The following is a 22063-nucleotide window of genomic DNA, read 5'->3' as shown; positions in this document are numbered from 1 at the left end:
ACTGTTCCACAGGGCCTGCAAAACAGATTTCTTCCGCCAGGTCTTTGGTTGGACTCAGTTGTAAATCTGTACCTCCACCTCAAGGGAGGTCTGCTCAGGGGAGGGATTTTTTAGGCTGCCAATCTTCTGTAGCTGCAGGGGCTTTAGAGCCCTGGTTATAATAAGTTTTATGTGGGGATTTTACCGGGGGGTGGGGTTATGTTGTAAGCTGCCATGAGTCTTCGGGAAACAGTGGGTTATAAATTCAATAAATAATATAATAACAACTTGAAAGTGACATTTGCTCGCTACGAGTGTAATTTTAATAGAACATTAAGCAACCTGGATATAATGGCCTGTTTAAACTGTTGGGAGCTAATAATATAGCTAGGTTAATAAGTTTCAGCAGTAATGAAAAATGTAAACCGGTTAGGCAATGTATAATTTATCTCTTGAAACAACTCAGCCATAATTATTTAAATATTGAACCTGATGTCCCAAAGGTTCACTGCAACTTATGAAGGCGGGCTAAACACGTAGATAGAAGAATCCGTATTCAGTAATGTCTGCTCAAAATCAGATCAGTATTCCACATGACGCCATTGAAACATCATTTAAAAGTCCTTGAGTTAAAAAATGTTTTGGACATCCTGCTAGCAGAGGAAAGAGCTTTCATTCTGCTTCTGGCTGGGTATTCTGCAAAATAGGATCTGAATCAGAGCAGGCAGACTAGGGGCAAAGTAAACTCTCCCAAAGTTAACTCTCCCAATGGAGAGGACAGTCTGAAGTGATCGGTGGGCGTATCAAAGTTGACACACTAGTTCATATCAGGTGATAAGATGATCATGTGTGTGAGTGTATGGGGTCCGGCTGACTGAGGTCTTTAAGGGAAAGGCCTGTACTGAACCTGCAAGGAACTGTGTGAATAACACATGGTAAGCCAAGGCTAGTATTAGTAGTTGGGAAAGTAGAGCCTGGGTGTAAGGGAGCAAGCAATGGACATTCCATAGCACAGTAGGTCAGGGAATGTGTGTAAAGCCTGGATAGTTCATGCCAGAAAGAGAGGCCAAGCCTGTTTTCCATGCTGAGAAGCTGTGCTGATTGATTGTGTTTATAAACCACCCTTGTCGGCACAGCCATCTCAGGGCAGCGTACAATATTTTAATTTGAATTAGTTAATGCCATCACAGACAGCACTCAGTATCTTCCATTCCCATGTCCGATCCAGTTGGGTGTTCCGAGGAAGAAGAAGAGTTGGTTCTTATATGCTGCTTTTCTCTACCCGAAGGAGTCTCAAAGCGGCTTACAATCACCTTCCCTTTCCTCTCCCCACAACAGACACCCTATGAGGGAGGTGAGGTTGAGAGAGCCCTGATATCACTGCTGGGTCAGAACAGCTCTATCAGTGCTGTGGCGAACCCAAGGTCATACAGCTGGCTACATGTGGGGAAGTGGGGAATCAAACCCGGCTCGCCAGATTAGAAGTCCGCACTCCTAACCACTACACCAAGCTGGCTCTTGGTTTTTATGCACCACTTTTCTCTACCAGAAGGAGTCTCAGAGCGGCTTACAATCACCTTCTCTTTCCTCTCCCCACAACCGACACCCTGTGAGGTAGGTTAGGCTGAGAGAGCCCTGATATTTACTGCTTTGGTCAGAAGAGCACTATCGGGACTGTGAAGAGCCCAAGGTCACTAAGCTGGCTGCATGTGTGGGAGTGGGGAATCAAACCCGACTCACCAGATTAGAAGAAGAAGAAGAGTTGGTTCTTATATGCCGCTTTTCTCTACCCGAAGGAGGCTCAAAGTGGCTTACAGTCGCCTTCCCTGTCCTCTCCCCACAACAGCCCCCCCAGTGAGGTGGGTAAGGCTTAGAGAGCCCTGATATCAGTGCTCGGTCAGAACAGCTTTATCAGTGCCGTGGCGAGCCCAAGGTCACCCAGCTGGTTGTATGTGGGGGAGCAGGGAATCAAGCCTGGCTCACCAGATTAGCTGCTCCTAACCACTACACCAAGGGCAGAGGTAGACTTCTGATGATCTCTGTAGCCTGGTCTCATACACTCTGGAACTCAGTGAGCTCCAACAGGGCCTCCCGTCTCCTCTGGGAGTTTATTCCTTTGGTGGCTATCCCTTTGATCTTACACTCATTTCTCAACTTCCTTCCTTCTCCTTTTATTGCCCTTTCTTGCTCATGCTTCTTTTCTCCATCCTGGAGAAAATCCTCCATCCCTGCATCTCTCTCTAGATTTATATTTAAATACTTGACAGCAGAGAAATGCTTATCTCCCCCCTTGAATTTGTTTGAGACATTCTGAAAGTTAGCAAATGCAGTGGCTAGTCATGAGGTGCATTTATGGTGAAGGAAAGCACAGTATTTTTAATCCCCATAAGCATTGGCCACATTCAGACTTCTGACAACAAATGCAATTATTTTTCTTTTGTACTGTGAAACTCCCGAAGGGGGTACACTCGATGGTAGTAGAGGAAGTTCTTCCTGTGGAGCAATCTGTTATACCACAGAGGCCGCTTCTAGGTATAACACCTAAAAAGAATTTCAAATATTAAGGTGGTGGTGCAAAGCTTAAACATGGAATTGAAGAAAGCAGCCATTGGAATACAAGATAAACATCGTGATTTCTGGTCTAATGAAACTCCATTCAGCCCTTTTTATGAATGAGCTAAGCACCAGTGAGTTGGTTTTATTGCTAGCAGAAATTTTGATTAAAGGGACTGACTGCCTCATTCAAATAAATGAAAATATTGCCACCCTATGGATGAGTCCTACTGTTTTGTGGGTCATCTTTCCCCCCCCCCTTGAGAGTACTTTGTCTTGTGAAAAATTACTGTCCCCAGGTGCTCATTCTACCCTTATTGTTCCTTGGGGGCATGAGTGAATTCTTAGGTGGAAAGCTGCCTTTGCTTCTGAGGGGGGGGGCACAATGAACCCTGCCTTAAACAATTGAAATGGCCGGCATAATGTGTAGAGTTCTATGGTTCTGTGTTGGTGGATAGGTTGATATTGTTGCAGCTAGTTTGAGATCTTATTCTTCCCCGGCCAATACGCTGGTAAAACTCACTACAATGGAGAACTGAGGGCAATCTGTGGGGCCACCGGCCGATTACAGAGCGGTATGCTAGCACCCTTAAGTGAGCCATTCCTGGAAGAAGTCAGTCCAAACACATCAACGTGCCCTATCACACAGCACAAGCAAGAGCATAGACGCAAGCCCAACACAACTCCTTCAGTTGTATGAATCACTAGAGGGCAGAGTTGCATAGGACCCCTGCAAGCTGCCCTTTTGATAAGAAGACCTAGCTAGGTCTTCTTGTAGGTAAAACATCTCACCCAACCATCTCTACAACTGACTTTGGGGAGAAACCTCCCAGAAAAAGCATGCAACCCCAGGGGGGGTTAGGTTCACATCCTGTGGCACCTTAGATGTCAACATTTCAGGGTTATAAGTCTTTGAGTCAAATAGTTACCTGATGAAAGGAGCTTTGACTCTCCAAAGCCTACGCACTGAAATTCATATTGGTCTCTGAAGCCCTATTGGGCTTGAACCCAGCTGTTCTGTTGCAGACCAGCACAGCTGCCCTGTGAAACTAGCCTTGGAGATGAAGGCAATAGAATGAGAACCAAGGACGTGCAGAGTGGTGTGTCATCTCCCCAATTAGCTTAGCAGGAAGAAAGGGTTGCCACAAGGCTTGGTAGTTGCCACCGGCTTAGGTAGATGTTAAAAGAGGTTGGACGTGTTTATACAATATAGGCCGGTGATTGTCTGTTAGCAATGATAGATGGCAGTTCGGAGGCATGTTGTTTCTGCCAGTTGAGTTCTAGGGAGCAACCAGCTGGTGAGGGATGTAGTTTTCTCTGTGGCACCTGCTTGCCACACCTGAGAACCAGATGCTGGACCCATAGGTCTCGATCCAGCCTTCTAGTCTTGCTTTCCATCTCTTTAAACTGAAATATGCGAGAGGAAGGTTTAAGTCAGGGGTGGTCAAACTGTTGGCCCTCCAGATGTCCATGGACTACAATTCGCATGAGCCCCTGCCAGCATGCTGGCAGGGGCTCATGCGAATTGTAGTCCATGGACATCTGGAGGGCCACAGTTTGACTACCCCTGACCAAGAAAGTCCAGAGTTGCTTGGCAGGGGCAGGCGATGCTGGATTTGATTCTATCCGGAAACCCCTCTGTCTACCCCCGGGGATGTTGTTAGAATGGGAGTTGTTTGGTTTTTACCGCTGTATATCTTCGATTTTTGTGTGTGAGGATTAGGATGTTTTTCTCTGACTTTTTTGGGGCTTTTATTGGGGCGATTTTATTGTTTTATTTTATACATTGTAAACCGCCATGAGCCAGAATTTCTGAGAATGGCGGTATATAAATCAAATTATAAATTAAATAAATAAACTACCCCTGTGCGGTCATCATACGTGCACTGTGACTTGGGGACGCTTTTCAGCATCCTTCCTGCAACCTCCCGTAACATTTTGGAAGGCCGGGAAGGCCAGGGATGGGTGGGCATTAAGGGAGAACGGAATAGGGCAGGAAATACCAGCATCCTTACGTTTATTTGCCCCAGGAATTTGTTTGTAAGGGTTTATATCCTGCACTCTGCAAAACCTGCATGATACAAGCTGGTGAAAAGAAGGTCCGCTATCCAGAAATGTATCACATAAACGTTTTTCTATGGCTATCATATAGGTCCGCTGGTAACTTTGGGTCATAAAAAGGGTTGTTTATACAGCCTGTTCAGAGATCAAGCATGTGTTTAAGTAGTCTGTTTTTTTGGTCTTTTGGTCTGTTTTTCTTGGCGCTGCTGCTGAAGGTCATCCGAACAATCGTAATTGGGCTATGATTTTGAATACTGGTCTTATCATAAATTGAGGTCTCCTGCTGAAATGGCCGAGTCAGGCGGCAATCAGGAAATTAAATGAATGATATCGCAGTCCCCGAACTGAGTATATGCTTTATGCTTCTCTTTTAAGGCAAGAAGTTTTGAAATGGAACGGCTGGGGGTACAGTGACTCAAAATTCATATTCAATAAGAAGGGCCAAGCGGAATTCACCGGGAAGAGGTAACTAATAATGATGGATTATCTGTACGTGGGCAGAGCAGGGGGTGGCAGCTCACTGTGTTTTGGCTACTCTGGCAAATGTGAATCCCTGGGCAGCTCTTGGGTCTCTTGCACGCCTAGAATGATAGAATCATAGAGTTGGAAGGGACCTCATGGGTCATTTAGTCCAACCCCCTGCACTATGCAGGACACTCACAACCCCTATCGCTCGTCCACTGTCACCTGCCACCCCCTAAGCCTTCACAGAATCTCCATCAGATGGCTATCCAGCCTCTGTTTAAAAATTTCCAGAGATGGAGAACCCACCACCTCCCTAGGAAGCCTGTTCCACTGAGAAACCACTCTAACTGTCAGGAACTTCTTCCTGATGTTTAGACAGAATTTCTTTTGAATTAATTTCATCCCATGGGTTCTGGGCCGTCCCTCCGGGGCAAGAGAGAACAACTCTGCTCCATCCTCTATATGGCAGCCTTTTAAATACTTGAAGATGGTTATCTGATCCCCTCTCAGTCGTCTCCTCTCCAGGCTAAACAAGCCAAGCTCCCCCAGCCTTTCTTCATACATCTTGGTCTCCAAACCCCTCACCATCTTTGTTGCCCTCCTCTGGACATGCTCCAGTTTGTTTACACTCCTTTCCCTCTTAAGCAATTTGTTCCCTGGAAGACAGGCTGGCCCCACAGTTAACTGAGTTAAGAATGAATAAGACATCACTGTTCCCAATACAGAACCTTGGTTGCCCTGCAGAAATTGCTCCACCTTCAGCTTCATTATTTCTAATGAGCTATAATGCTTTAAGAGGATTTGTATTGTGTGACTGCTATGTTAAGCCTGTGACATACTCTAGCAAATAAAATCAAAATATATAGGGCTGGATCCAAAGCAGGCCCTTTCAGAGGAGAATAACTTTTCTTGTGAGCATAGGGGCACCTGGGACTAGCGTAGTGGGAGGGGGAATTACAAAATTGTTGTCTGCTTCTGCTGACTTGAAAGAACTTTGGAATCCGCCCTTAATGTTTGCTGAACTATCATTACGTAGAGTTGCCAAAAAAATTTTTTTGGGGGGGAGGGGTTCCTTGGTGAAGCCATACTGATTCCTTTCTTAGAGAGGCTTATTCTTCTGAACGATTCCTGTTTTACAACTCGCGGAATTTTTCTTGGGAGAGACAGGTTGGAGGATCAGAAACTTCATAGTTTTTCTTGCTTGGTCTTCATAAATTATCTGCAATTAATCTGTGGGAAGTGATTTCAGGTTAACATAGTTGGGGTGGTGGAGTTGGAAAGAACTGATTTTAAAATACTTTTTGGTTCAGGTACCGGCTAGGTGGTACAGTGCTGCCTCTTCTGAGAGAATGGGTAGAGAAATATCTTGGAGGAAATCTGGAACATAAAAGTATCCCTAAGGTAAGTGTATGCATACGGTGATGGGGGTAGGGAATCTGTTTTGACCCCTTGACTTTAACTCCTCTCTGACTTGTGTTTGTATTGAAAATGTCAGGTTGACCTACACTAAATTGGACCCTTGGCCCTTCTTGTGGCTGGTAACCAGTAGTCACTTTCTAAGATTTCTAGCAGAACACTGATCCCCCCCCCCCCGAGATACTATAACCTGCCAAGAGATATTTATAATGTGCACTCTCCTTTATTTAAAAAACCAACATTCTCAAAACCATCTTTAAAGATACATATGAATAAATGAAAACTGGTGTCAGGTTTATTCAAACCACAGCAACAAATAGAATAGCAGACCACAAAAGCATTACTTTTAGTTTTGGAGTTTTGGAGCCAGCTTGGTGTAGTGGTTAAGAGCAGTGGCTTCTAATCTGCCGAGCGGGGTTTGATTCCCTGTTCCTCCACATGCAGCCTTGGGTTTGTCACAGTCCTAATGGAGCTGTTCTCACAGAGCAGCCCTGTCAGAGCTCTCTCAGCTCCACCTACCTCAGGTTGGGTAATGGGAGAGGAAGGGAAGGTGATTGTAAGCTGCTTTGTGACTCCATCTGGAAATGAAAAGAAGGGTATAAAAACCATGTCATCTTAAAAATTATTTATTACGTTTATATCCTGCTTTTCCTCCAATGATGAGCCTCTTGTGGCGCAGAGTGGTAAGGCAGCAGACATGCAGTCTGAAAGCTCTGCCCATGAGGCTGGGAGTTCAATCCCAGCAGCCGATTCAAGGTTGACTCAGCCTTCCATCCTTCTGAGGTCGGTAAAATGAGTACCCAGCTTGCTGGGTGGTAAACGGTAATGACTGGGGAAGGCACTGGCAAACCACCCCGTATTGAGTCTGCCATGAAAACGCTAGAGGGCGTCACCCCAAGGTGAGACATGACCCGGTGCTTGCACAGGAGATACCTTTACCTTTACCTTTCCTCCAACGATCTCACTCCATCTAAGTTGTAAGATAGCACAGTCCTAGGGGGTGCCTGCTCATGAACATTATGCATATGTGCAACTCCTTCCTGACTGTGGATCAAAGATTTTTTGAATGAGAACATAATGTAATTTTATATATGTATATATATATACACACACACATACACGCATTTATATACATATATATACACACACATATTATCTGATAGTGGAGGTATCAGTTTAATTGATTATTAATAACTGAGAACTCAGTTACTAGCTGTGACATGTTAAGCAGATCTGCTCAGAATCTTACTAAAATCTGCCAAGTGGGGCTTAATCCCAGCAAAGTGTCCTCCTCATCATTGCATTGTAAATAACTTGGCAAGGGGAAAAGGAAAAAAAATATGTATTGATAATTGTACAATCCTCCCGCATAGGGCAGCGGTCATCAACCTTTGTTTCTAGTTCTGACCCTCAGGTGCCAGCATGAGGCTCACAGAGGTCATGACATTAGTCACATGACAGGAACAGGAGGAGCCTGCTTTGATTTTTTTTTTAAAGAATCACCTTACCGTTTTGCTGCTTCTGGGAGAGAAAGGCATTGCACTCATGTTCTCTGTGCTGCCTCTAACAGCAGGTCCTTTCAATAAAAAGATTGTAACTCTTGGTGGGACTCTGCAGCTCACCAGTGTATAGTGACTCACAGGTGGAGAGACCACTGGCTGCGTTTGAACTCTCATCACAGCTGGCTGTGCAGATGCAAGTATCTGCCCTTGTGAAGGTCTGCCTTTGGACTTTCTGCATGGGTCACTATTCTGAGCATGCTGGTTCCAATAGGAATAGAATAGAATAGAATAGAATAGAATAGAATAGAATAGAATAGAATAGAATAGAATAGAATAGAATAGAATAGAATAGAATAGAATAGAATAGAATAGAATAGAATAGAAAATGTATTTCGGTACTTGACCAATACGAAATATACACAGGTAAAATAAAATAAAACTTGTGAAGGAATAAAGCAGGAACATTCTAAAGGTCATAATTAATAATGTAAAAAATTTAGATTGGATAAACTGAGATACATTATGAACTTAGCAAGTGATGCAGTCCTTTGGTATATTTTCCTCCTGATTCCTTCCGAACATTCCTGATCTTAGTGGCCAACCCAGCAGAACCAAGCAGAAGTTATTTTTATCGGACATCAGTTTCTTAAGTGTACCAGAATTCTGCCTACTTAGTGGGAGAAATGTCATAAGTTCTTTCCTTAATTCGATTATATAATTTACATTCAAAAAGTACATGTTTTGTTGTTTCTATACTTCCATCCTGACAGATGCATAAACAATTTTTTAAAATATTTACCTTCTCTAAGTGCGGACAGAAGCATATTGTGCTAAAGTAGGGTAAATGCTCTCCTGTGCTCCGAATTAGATAGATAAGGTATCATCCACAAATTATTAAGTGGGGGCAATTCAAAGAAAGGGCTTTTGCTTCTGCTCAGGTGATGTTGACGTTGAACTTCTAATATTCTTAATTACCTCCTTAGCCTGAGCATACCCAAAAGTTAATATTAGTTGTTGCGAGAGGCCATGTGAACGTATCTTTTTCTCAAGACTAGCTATCCACGGTATAACTAATGAATCAGACATTACTAGGTGTGTCAGGCCCATTGGGGAAAAAAGCAATTTTAACTAATACATAAATGCACAGATACATATTTTAGTCTGAACAGTTGCCATTCCTGCTTCCACCTGTATAGCAGAGTTAGAGATACTGGTTGGTACCTGTAATATAGTCCTTAAAAGTCCCTGTTTGTCCTATAAAAAATTACTTTGATTTAACCAGTCCTGAATCTTCCACTGAAGATGTTTTGCATATATGTTACTTATTGTGCTTAGTAGGCTTATCGGCCTATAATTGGCTGGATCATTCAGATTACCATTTTTATGTATGGGCACAATGATTGCAACTTCCCAGCCTCTTGGTATTCTACCCATTCTATCAATCATTATAAATAAATTGGCCAGAACTGGAACCTACCATTCCATATTTAATTAAGTCAGGGGAATTAAATCAAATTCAGCTGCCTTTCCTGATTTCAATGTGCCTATCAGATTCTTGATCTTGGAGGGTTGAACAGACGGCCATAATGAAAGGGTATCTATACAATTCGCATTTTCCTGACAAAGTTCAATTATATCTAGAGCTGCATACAGTTCTCTGAAGTGGTTTTCCCAGATGGCAGGTGAAATTGCTGAACATGGATAAAACTTTTTTGTGTAACTACTCTCCAGAATTGGGATGTATTTTTAAGCTTAATTACTTGCCTTAACGGATGCTTTGGGAGTCTGCCCCTTTTTTGCATTTATTGAGAGCTTTGCATTGAGATTTCATTCCCCCCACCTCTTCCCAAAGGGTTTGTGTTTGGATTGTATCTGTACTCCCTATATTTAATTCTGAATCCTTTCTTACATATCCTACATTCTCGGTCAAACCAGGGTTTGGACGATTTATTTGCCCCATGCTTCTGACTTACATTAACACTTTTAAGAGCTTCCTGCACGTCTCCCATCAATTGTTCGTAGGCATCTATACAAGAATCCAGTTTACGATTGCTGCGGCTATATTCAAAAGGCAGCAGAGATAGGCATCTGTAATATGAAGTCTTGGGAATAATCTGATCAAGTCAAGTGTATCTTAAATAGCCTTGTAATGGCTTTTGATAGTTGGGAGGAGTGCTTGAATAAATTATAATACAAGTAAAGGTTAATTTAAAAAATTTAGTTCATTAAGTATAGAAGTTATACATAGAGCGATGACAGCAATGGACTGAACATGATTAAGGAACACTGTATTGCAGAGGTTCCCAAGCAGGGATCCACAGAGCCCCAGGGGTCCGTGGGAACCCCAAAGGGGGCCCGCAACATTTCCCCTCCTGCCTTAATGAACTGGCTGCTCCCACTGATGCCTTTCCCAAGTGTGAGTTCTCTTGTGGTTTCTGTGCCTGGGAGAGCATGGAGACTGCACACCTACCTCCCACCTTAATCTGTATCCTGTCTCCTCCCCCCCCCCCCAGTCCTTTTCAAGCTTTCCTGTAAAGGCGGGTGGTGATGTCACTTCCAATGACTTGATACCTTCTGGGTTGTGTAGCAGGGAGGCGTGACCAGTTGACATCACTTCCGGGGCTCCTTGAAACCTGAAGAATTATTTCAGGGGCTCCTCCATGGCCAAAAGGTTGAAAAAGGCTGGTGTATTGAGTTGAAGGCCCTGTGTCTGTATTGGTCAGCCTCTCACCCTTAGTTCCAAGCCTGGTGGTGGGGCATACCCTGAAATGCTGGTCTAATACAAAGAGTTTCCCCTTAACAAGAATGAATAGGTGCTATAGGAGATACGTTGCTGGTATTGAAATGGGGATTATTCTCACTATAGTGTATTCCAAGCCCGATGGCTTTGATCCAGCCTAACTTCCACAGATGCAAGGATTTCCATCTACCACGTACAATTTTTCCACCTTCTGTGATACTCTGAAATGCTCCTCACCCAATCCCACCCAAATGTTCTAGAGAGAGAGAGCACTGTGAAGGTCAGGGTCTTGAATATAGCTTTTAAACAGACATCATGTGATCCCCGTCCCTACAACTGAGAGATTTAGCCTACGTGGCTTCTAAATAAAAAGAATTCAACACCCGTGGTAGGAAATGGGAAAAAAACCCTGTAATCTTTACTTACTTCCAAGGATATGGGAATAAGTTCATTCAGAAAGAAAGAGGACAGGAAATATTTACAGGTGCCACACAGTTCATTCAGTGTAGAGAGCAGTTCACGGCCACATTTCTTGAGGTGAATATTTGCATTCCCTCAGCCTCAGGTTTCTTGCAGTATAAATGTGAGCTGTGGGGCCAATCAGGGTGCAGCCAGCGTTGCTTAGGCCTATTCCAACTTGGACAGCCGGACACGTTCCACCTCCCCTGGCTTGTTTCACAAATATATATATTAACAGCAGCCCAAAATGCTCCTCAAAGTCCTCTTCCTGGGCTGCTGTTGGCAGGGGGATGGGGTTCACTCCATCCATGGGGGACACTTGTGTTCACAGAAATACTAATTTGGTTCCAACCTTGCTTGCCCCTTTTGTGAATAACAATAAAACAATAACAATAATAATAAAAATCCAGGATGGGTATATTGAATGTTGCTGTTTCTTAATATTGAAGGCGTCCTTAAATATTAGCGATGTACCTCCGTCTGTTACAAATGAAGAATTCGTTCAGGACCTCAAATCTACAAACATCTCCTGCTCCCAAGATGCCGAAGACAGGGTCTTCAGAGCTCATGGTAAGCGGAACAGCCAAACAGAATTGTATGTTTTTAACTTAAAAAAACAAAAAAAAGCAAGCAACTAACTTTTCCAATTACTGTTCTTTCAGGCCATTGCCTACATGAGCTATTTATACTCAGGGAAGGGATGTTTAAACGCGTTCCTGATATCGTTGTATGGCCAGGTAAGGGCACTTCAGAATATTCTTTTCAAAGTGTGGTTTAGTGTGGCAAAGTTACAAACTGAAAGGGGAAAAGTCCGCTTTCGAAACCGGTTCCCGTTCCTGCCAGGCACAAAATGTATGTATTCCAGTATTTGTGTCAGGCACATGCCGTTCGTTAAACATTGTTCCCCCAACAAGGCCTCTGATTGTTCCCCCGCCTCAGTTTCCTCCCTCATATGAAAGAGATTCGCTAGCGTATGCAAATTGGTATACACAGTCAAGAAGCAAGCAAGAGGTTGGCTTGCTTTAGTATGATCAAATCCCCAGTGTTTTTCAAAGACAGTAAAAATCAAGGGAAAGGTTTTTGACCATACTCTCCAAACAGATCTTTCAGATCATGCTTTCTAGTTTGGTGTAGTGGTTAGGAGTGTGGACTTCTAATCTGGCATGCCGGGTTTGATTCTGCACTCTCCCCCATGCAGCCAGCTGGGTGACCTTGGCCTCGCCATGGCACTGATAAAGCTGTTCTGACTGAGCAGTAATATCAGGGCTCTCTCAGCCTCACCCACCTCGCAGGGGGAGAGGAAAGGGAGGGCTATTGTAAGCCGCTTTGAGTCTCCTTCAGGTAGAGAAAAGCAGCATATAAGAACCAACTCTTCTTCTATTCCTGAAAGAGAGCATTGAAATGGCTCAGAGGTTTAGCTTTGTTGTTGCTGTTGGTTTCAAATCCTCTAATATTGTGATCTGATAAGTATGGGGCCATGGTGCTGATAAAGCTGTTCTGACTGAGCAAAAATATCAGGGCTCTCTCAGCCTCACCTCCCTCACAGGGTGTCTGTTGTGGGGAGAGGAAAGGGAAGGTGACTGTAAGCCGCTTTGAGATTCCTTCAGGTAGAGAAAAGTCATAAAATCCAACTATTATTGTTATTGTTGTTGTTATTAATTATCTGAGCATTGTCTCAAACCATACGCTTCCTCTGGTCTGCTTGATGACACTGAGTGTTAATCTCATTTCTGAACCAGAGCAACAGCCAGCCTTCATGTGCACAAAAATGTTAATTTTCAGTAGTATATATACTGACTAACAAAAGATACAACTGAAATTCAGTCTCTAATGTGGGACGTAACTAACAGCATCGTGCAGCTGAATGAAGTAGGCTGAAGCTTGGTTTCTTAAAGTTTACTTTTTAGAATTCAGAAAGTAGTGTATATAGTTCTGTTTACTTCCAGATTTTTAATGTCCTTTTAAGCAGGGTGGGGGGAATTCCTTGCCCTGCCCAGTGTATCTTTGTCCGGAAGTAGAGTTGTTAAAAACGTTGAAGGAACATTTCTGTTTTCCTGTTTTAATTACTGTAATAAAATTACGTCCTCCAACTCCGTTCTGAAGCCAAGCCACTCTTTAGGGTTTTTCAGAAAGTTCTAGTAATTCCAGATGTAGCTTCATAAGCACTTCTTAATGTGTTCCTAGAAAGCCAGCTCTAAAACTAACTAAAACACATTCTCCTTTCTCCATTCCTTTCTGATACAGAATGCCACGATGACGTAGTTAAAATTGTCGAATTAGCCTGCAAGCATAATGTTTGTATTATACCTTATGGTGGTAAGTAATAGAAACATTGAGCCACTCCGTAAGAACTGCTACCTAATTTGCGTTGGTTGGGATCTGCACAGCTACTTTGAGTGCCCTTGAGGGCCTAGTAAAATTTTTGGCATTGAACAGAAGATCTACACGCAACAACGTGCTTTGCTCTTTGGAAACCCCCTCAGATTCAGGAGCCAGTCACACCAATTCTTGGCCTAATCTGCCACACAGGGTTGTTGTGAGGGTAAAAGGGAAGGGAAGGAGAATGATGAAGGCTTCTTTGGGCCCACGCTGGGGAGAACGGTGCAGTGTCTACTGAAGTAAATAAATAAGATTAGGGATCTCTCTTAACCATAATTCTACGGTCTCCGGTTCTGGAAAACAGTATAAATCCATTGAATCAACCCTTCACAAACCCATTTGGGAGGGATCGTAAATCTAATGCCAGCAGGAAATGCCTGTAGCATGCTTTAACCCAGGAATAATAAGCTTTTTCAGAAGCCATCCCCGACACAATAGCAGGTGAAACCACTTTCAACGTGGGGGGGGGGGGGAATCGGCCCCTGCTGTGCTGTTGGTTGGTTGGGGAGAGCCCATTGTTTCTAGTGAGGCTCAGCTTTCGCTGCTTCCTAGGCCCCTAAAGAAAGCGATGCCCTCATTTTGCACGCTTTAAATCTTGCCAAGTTGGCTTGTGCAGATCTGCTGGGAGGATTTAACGAGCATGACGTCTTTGCACATTTGGAGAATAACTTTTCAAACTTGGGATGAACCGAACGTTGGCAAAGCACAGGCTTTGCGGTGGAACGATCCACGTCACAACCTCAGTTTTGTCCTCTGAAGAAATTCCACATACTTAACTATCCCACAGTTGCTGTGCAGCTCTTGCTACTTTCCAAGGAAGAGAGGGAAGGACCATCACTGCAATAAACTAGCCAAAACATGTATATGATAGCATGCTATTCTGCTCTTTCTCCTCTCTTCATCCTTTAATGCCCCGCCAACATGTACTAATGGTGGCTTTTTTGGTGTAAGGTAGTGGTCTGCAACATTTTTGGGGTTGCGGACTGGTGGGAGGGCAATCCGGGCGCTGCGCATGCGTGGTAGATCCGCGCATGCGCATTGCGCCCGGTGGGGCCACAAACGCACACACGCGACAGGTCCCTGCATGCGCAAAACTGCCACGCACTTGCGTTTGTGGCTCCACCAGGAGTGCAAACGTGCATGCGTGGCAGGTCTGCGCATGCGCGAAACTGCCGCACATGTGTGTTTGTGGCCCCACCGGGCAAAAGCGCACATGCATGGACCTGCCACTCATGCGCGTTTGCACCACCAGCGTGCCGGCGGCCCTGCTTCCCTCTCTCCCCCCCTCCCGCAGAAAGAAGCTTGCTGGGCCGCAAGCTAATTGGCCACTTTGGCGGCCGATTTGCTCATGGCCTGGGAAGTTTCTCGCTGCGGGTGGGGGGCCGGGGAGAGGGAGCCGCGGCCCAGTGGTTGGTGACCACTGGTGTAAGGCAGTAAGTATACAAGTATTTCTGTTGCATTCAGAGAGCATTTGACTTGCCGTCCAGTTTCCACAGTTATTGAAGGGCCGATTGCTTTAGAACAGGGTAGTCAAACTGCGGCCCTCCAGATGTCCATGGACTACAATTCGCAGGGGTTCATGGGAATTGTAGTCCATGGACATCTGGAGGGGCACAGTTTGACTACCCCTGCTTTAGAAGGTAATTTGTATGGTAGGGCCAACCACACACCTGCATGGCTGGATGGACCTTTATTATTCGGGAACCAGATCTAGTCTCTTTGGATGGCTGGTCTGTTTACCAGTCACCACTTGAAGGGAAATAACTAAGCTGCTTTTTTGAGTCCTCCCCTCCCTCAGCATTAAAATATTGGCCACTTAAGCAAATGAATCAAAAGTAATTTTCTGTATTTCCCGTTTGTAGGCGGAACTAGTGTTTCTAGCGCGCTCGAATGCCCTCCTGATGAGAAACGGACTATTGTGTCACTGGACACTTCACAAATGGTAAGGCGGAAGAACACTTTTCTAGCAGAGATGAGCTGCTGCTCAAATCCTGCCTGGCCTCAGTTTTTTTATTATTATGATTTATTTTATTTATACACCGCCCTCCCTGAAGGCTCAGGGCGCTTGGCATAAAATAGGAACAGTACAATTAACTCAGTTTACAGTGAGGTGGTAACAACAATAACAATGACAACAAGATAGTGATAGTAATAAACATTGTAGAACAATAGAATACTAGGAAAGTTGATTGACTTGTACTGAGGCCCAGCGGTTTAGGCAGATCTGTAATGATTGTCAGAGGGAGGCTTGGGAGGCCGGTGGGAAGCGGTGGTTCGGATCAACCTCAACCAAATGCCTGATGGAGGAACTCCCTTTTGCAGGCCCTGTGGTACTATGCTTGAGTTCCATTGGGGCCCTGATCTCCTCTGGGAGCTCTTTCTACCAGGTGGAGACCAGGACGAAGAAGGCTGTGGCCCTGGTCGAGGTCAAGCGGGCTTCCTTGGTGCCAGGGAATGCTGTGTCCTTTCAGCTTAACAAATGGGCCTTGGAGTGTAAACTTAGATGGCTTTAAATAATGGTCATTTGTATGTGATCACAAATCTGGGCTATATAGCCTGACCACAAGCAAGGAACCCTCTCCTAACGTACTAACCTCTACTGTGGATTCAGGATTATTGCAACAAGTTGAACATTTTCCTGATTCTTACCACTTTTTGGAAGGTTGGTGTGTTTTGAGATCTACTATATAGTCTGCAACCTTGCCATTTAAAAGTTTTTAGCAGACTGACATTTAGATGGGTTTGTTTAACCTCTGTGTGAATCCGTGGGCCTGAATTCCCCGCTGTCGTTTTTGCTGCAGGTTGGTAGACGATCGGGTCACAAGTTTAGTTTTCAGCATTTCATAGCCTAAGCAGAACAAGGCAGAAATTAAAGGAGAGGGGGAGGGAATGCCTCTTATTTTCACCAGCTAAACACTGCTGCTTTTGTTGGAGATCTGAAAAGCAAATTGACTTTATTAAAAAAAAAAACTTGAGTCTCTCTTTTGTTTCCTTTCAATAGAATCGAATTCATTGGATAGATGAGAAAAATTTAACTGCTCGTGTCGAAGCTGGCATTGTTGGACAGGACTTAGAAAGACGGGTATATTGAATTTCTTGTTCTGTCGTGAGTCCCCCTTTGCAATTTCCCACACTTACTGCATGCATCCTCTTTTATTTTATTTAGATTTTTATACTGCCCTTCCCTACGGCTCTGGGCGGTTTACAGAAAACATTTTGGAACATTTACATGGAACAGTATCAGTATCAGTATAACAACAGTAACATACCAACTAGAACTAGAACAGTATTTCAACAACAATAACTTTGACACTCCCTTGGTAGATTCGACAGCTCAGTTTACTTGTGACTTCCTTGTTCCACCTGTCTCCTGGGGCTCTGGGTTAACGCTTCCAGCTCCCAAACTTTCTGTTGTTTAAGTCATTCAAGGGCACATTTAGAAGTTTGTCTACAAGGCAAAGCCAGTCTGCAACTCTTACCTGGCCAAACCCCCAAAACACACCCTTCCCAAGACGTTTGTGCAGGTGGGAATGCCTGCCCAAGCTTAACAGCTCTGCGTTTATATGGCACATCTTCTCGGACTTCGGAATGATAAAAATGGTGTTGCCATTGTTGATGTAAAACCTTCCAGTGACCTGGGGAAGGGGGCCGAATGACCGGATCCTAGCTAGGTTTTTAGATGGCGTACCTGACTGCTCTACAGCTCTTTAAGGCGGCATGCTGTGTGAGTGAGACAAAGCCGTGCTTGTTGGTCTTTCTTTATTTTACTTTATCAGCTCCGTTGTGTGCTGTTAGAATGATAACTTTAATAAAAGCCTGGACGTCATTCAAAATAGCTTCCCCCCCCCCCGGGAAATCTTGGCCCTTCCAAAAGGAGTTCCTGCTGCCCTGGTTAGGACAGAATTAGGTATGCTCTTCTCAATTAGCCGTGTTCACCTAGCATTAATAAGATACCCAAACAAGCTTAGTAACTTTCCTAGCAGTGCATTATCTAAACCAGTGGTTCTCAACCTTCCTAATGCCGCGACCCTTTAATACAGTTCCTCGTGTTGTGGTGACCCCCAACCATAAAATTATGCAAGGGTTCTTTCACAGAAATTAAGCCAAAACGGACCCATGGCATGAAGATCCATTGTTCATTATTGTATGTAAATTGTTTTATTCCCCCCCCCCCCCCAGGGGTTTCTCAGTTCTGCCTCTTGTCCCACCATGCTGATCTCACTCTTTTCTGCTGCTCAAGACAGACGAACGCTCTCTCAATCTACCCCACAAGGCTCTAGTGTGGATGCCCCCCCCCCCGCCAAGCTGCTTGCCCTGCTGCAACCCCAGTGAAAGGGACACCTTAGAGGGGTCCTGACCCCCGGGTTGAAAACCACTGATCTAAACAATGTTTTAGAGCACTGTTAAGAGACAATAAAAGTAGACTTAATTAGTTAAATGATATTTTGATTACAGTATGCCATACATGGCAGTTATATGGAGTCCCTTGTTCCTGGATGTATATGTGAGATGGTAAGGAAGATAGGGTAGACAATAACATACATGAAATTCTCATCCTGGTTTGGAAAGATTAAGAAAGCTCACGTAAGAGCATCCGCCCAAACAATAGAAGTAGCTTCATTCTTAGAACTGCTTTTAGACCATGGGGACAGCTGTGTTGGAGGGCCATTTTGCTTGCGTTCTAGCTGACTTACGGCTGCGTGTCTGTAAAAACAATATGTGGAGGATGTAATCCACTGTCCTTTTCACGCAGCTCCTAAATCTAAATTCCTGGAAGTTCTCTTGTGGAGTACATGGATTGACAATTTGGTGCAATTTGCTTGCTTGTGTCAGATAAAAGTGTCACTCACAAGGTGTCCCTTTTTGCAGTGGCTGCGAGGAAAATTAGGGCGAGATTTGTGACTAATGGTTTTATGGGTAATTCATTGTCAATTTTAAAAGTCTTATGGCTATGCTGGAAATTCGTGCATGCTGTGTTTCTGTTTTGTAATGTTTTGCACTGGCCTAAGGCTATGAGCAATACAATAGATGATGGATTGATATTTATTTATTTATTAGACATTTGGCCATCCCTCTTTCTCTCTGTCTCTCAACAGACTTGAGGCCGCTAACATAATTTGAAACCCATATACAAAGTACATGAAAGTGTTAAAACATTTGCAATTCAGATAAAAACTCCTAGAGAGCCAGTTTGGTGTCGTGGTTAGGAGTGCGGACTTCTAATCTGGCGAGCCAGGTTCGATTCTGCACTCCCCCACATGCAACCAGCTGGGTGACCTTGGGCTCGCTGCAGCACTGATAAAGCTGTTCTGACAGAGCAGTAATATCAGGGCTCTCTCAGCCTCACCCACCCCAAAGGGTGTTTTTTGTGGGGAGAGGAATGGGAAGGCCAATGTAAGCTGCTTTGAGACTCCTTCGGGTAGAGAAAATCGGCATATAAGAACAATTCTTCTTCTTCTTCTTCTTCTAGTTGAATGCTCCACCACTCACTTCCGGAACCTGGGGAATAGGATAGTTCAAATTTAATTTATTTCTCCAGGTTCAGATGAAGGGGGGATAAGGGGTAGCCATTCTGATGTCATCGAGTGCTAACGTTGGCCTCAACCGTACACCTGGTGGAGGAGCTCCATTTTGCAGGCCCTTGGGAACTTTCAGAGCTCCAGTAGGGCCGATCGCACTTCCTTGGGGCCAGGGACCACCAGCAAGTTGGAATTTGCTGAGCAAAGTGCTCTTCAGGGGAAGTACACAGAGATGCGGTCCCTCTGGTGCATTAGGCCCAGACAGTAGAAGGCCTTTAAGGTTGCCAACACCTTAAGCCTCACAGAGAGGCTGATTCTGTGAAGGTTCAAAGAGGTGGCAGGTTACAGTGGATGAGCAATAGGGTTGTGAGTGTCCTGCATGGTGCAGGGGGTTGGACTAGATGGCCCATGAGGTCCCTTCCAACTCTATGATTCTTTCCATCTCACGCACACCTTCAGAAATGTTGCTAAACCCATTTGAAAGTGTTAAGGTTGCCACGAAGAGAGAGCAAAGTCCACACGATGTATTAGCACAGTGCGGTCCAAATCCTTGCCTTGCCCGTTGTAAACGGGCTTACAGGCCATAGCTCTTCTTCAGGTCACATTGCTAGAAGTCGTATGGTGGCTGTAGGCTTTCCTTCAAGGCAAGGGCCATTCCGCGGTGCCATCTATGCAGCAGACTTTGGTCCTGCCAATTGGGAAAAGTCTCCTTTCACCCTGGCAAATGAAGCAGCACTTCTCTGTGTTCCTAAAATACAGGCCTCCTAGGTTGTAAAAAAAAAAAAAGGAATTTAGATCTTTTTTTTATTATTACCAAAAAAAAAAACCCAATCGAGGAAGCATTTGTATACAGTCGATTTCAGAAGTGATGTAGATACTGCCAAGAACCCTGGCTGCTTGGGCAGCTCCCGCATATTTGGAATTTATTCATAGATTTTATATACACAACATTTTTTCAGGCAGAAATATCAGAGCTTGCAATTTATACCTTACATCTTAAACCTGGAAGTGGTCATGATTATTGGCTTAACAGCACCGCACAGTAACTATGCTTCCCGTAGCACCTAAATTAGGGAGTGTTTTAAACTCTCAAACGGCGCCTGTTCGGCTGATAAGAGGTTGATACTTGGTCATATATATATATATTTTAATGCCACCACTAAGGCTGTATTTCAGTAATTAACCATTACTGTCCAGGATTCTGTTTTGTTGGTGTGGTTAGGAGCACGAACTTCTAATCTGGCGAGCCGGGTTTGATTCCCTGCTCCTCCTCCACATGCAGCCAGCTGGGTGACTTTGGGCTCGCCACACACTGATAAAGCTGTTCTGACTGAGCAGTGATATCAGGGCTCTCTCAGCCTCACCCACCTCACAGGGTTTCTGTTGTGGGGAGAGGAAAGGGAAGGCAACTCTTGTTCTTCTCATTACCCTGGGTTTGATCCAAAGGTGCTTCACTTGGGAAAATGGGGGAGGGGGAGCAATTTTTGCCAATAATCCCCTTCTTGTGCACGGCTCCATACACACGTGCACTCTTCTTGAGTTCTCCTTGAGTCTCAGGAGAATTTCAGAGGTGTCAGTGGGAAGGAATGGGAAGGCGGGATCCTCCTGTCCCACCAGGGGGGAGGGGAATGCCTCCCCTGTTGTTTGTAGTTTTCCTTCTGTGCTCAAAGTATCCCCAAATAACTCTCCCTTTCCAAGATTAAATCTGCCTCTGTCATGACTAACACACATAACGCACAAAACTAGATTGAGAAAACTGGGATTAGCTTTTGACCCGAGTTAAGAATCTGTTTACAGGACAAGTTTGTAGATGGAAATTATACTTAATAGCAGGTCCTGCATAACCTTGCCACTCATGTAAGGAAAACAGATTTCAAAATTACATTTAACGCATGTGCTTTGATCAGTAACTTCTACCCATTTTTTTAAAAATCTTAGTTTTAAAAAGTTATTGAAATGATTCTAGCATCTTTTTTTTCCTTTGCTATTTTTAAGGTTTGTTTTTAAAATAGTTTCCCTCTAACTGCGGCTTAAATTTAGCCTGTGATTCCTTTATGCCTTGATTATATTTTGCCTTTATGAAAGGGTTCCTGTGTGCCTGTTCAGTGTTAGACAGCTAGCCATTGGGAAATGTGCTTGTGCTGCCCTGCAAACGAACTTTTAACATTGAAACGGAACAAAACGAGCTTGGATTTGGCACAGATTTAACTGCTCCTGCAGAGGCTGCTAAAAGTCATTCTTAAGCCATACGCCCTTTAAAAAAATACTTCTAGTGTTTTGTAATGGACTTCCCATAGTAGAACTGCCTAGTTTTTGAGGGGTTCTGTAGCATTTTCCAAAGAAATTATATATAAGTATATTTGAAAACGACTAACCCAGCAATTTCCGATGAGATGGCCTTTCGTATTTCTTATTTTTATGTCTTTTTTTATCATTTGATGTAGTATTTTAACCTTTCCGGAGCTGTGGGTTTTTTTTTTTAAAAGGTTAGAATTAAAATGCACAGAGAACATTCCCTTAATTTAAGTGACATTTTTCTAGGCTAGTAATTTCTGATATTTCACCAACTCTTGAAATGCCACGCAGTCTTTTGTCCCACTAGAATATGGCATAATAACGCTTTTTGCCGCAGCTTCTTCCTTTAAAACAAAAAACATAAAGCTCCCGTCATGCTTCCCCCCCCTCCCTTTCAGAGATTTCCCCGTCATCAGAAATACAAGTTTTGAATTGACGTTTCGGTAACTGGGTTTCTTCCACTGGCGGATCAAATTTGAGGGGGAGAGGATGTTACATTTCCCCCCCGCCCCCAAAAATGTACAGAATGGTTCTAGAATATGCAGTTAACATCCATGTAGTAAGCCACTCAGCCCATTAGTTAACTTTTATCGCATGCTTAGTGGTTCTGCTGAAGTACCTTGTTAAAATTTGTGAAGGAAATAGAAGGCTCCCAGCAGGGCCTGAAATGTCAAAGTAGAAGATGCTCAGCATCC

At 44.0% G+C, this 22063-nt stretch overlaps 1 protein-coding gene across 1 annotated transcript in view; it reads left to right on the top strand.

The window, feature by feature from the left end:
- The window catches only part of AGPS (alkylglycerone phosphate synthase), a 72025-nt gene that overhangs the window by 6033 nt on the left and 43929 nt on the right, over nt 1-22063 (top strand). Inside the window, exons 2-8 of the mRNA XM_077319622.1 lie at nt 4969-5058; nt 6369-6459; nt 11625-11745; nt 11838-11912; nt 13420-13491; nt 15417-15496; nt 16556-16636. Coding sequence (XP_077175737.1) covers nt 4969-5058; nt 6369-6459; nt 11625-11745; nt 11838-11912; nt 13420-13491; nt 15417-15496; nt 16556-16636 — 610 coding nt within the window. The remainder of the gene's footprint in view (nt 1-4968; nt 5059-6368; nt 6460-11624; nt 11746-11837; nt 11913-13419; nt 13492-15416; nt 15497-16555; nt 16637-22063) is intronic.

Source organism: Paroedura picta, chromosome 2, assembly GCF_049243985.1.
Source record: "Paroedura picta isolate Pp20150507F chromosome 2, Ppicta_v3.0, whole genome shotgun sequence".
In the NCBI taxonomy this organism is placed as follows: domain Eukaryota; kingdom Metazoa; phylum Chordata; class Lepidosauria; order Squamata; family Gekkonidae; genus Paroedura; species Paroedura picta.
Note: the sequence above shows the minus strand (reverse complement) of the source record. Positions and strands in the feature narration are given on the sequence as shown.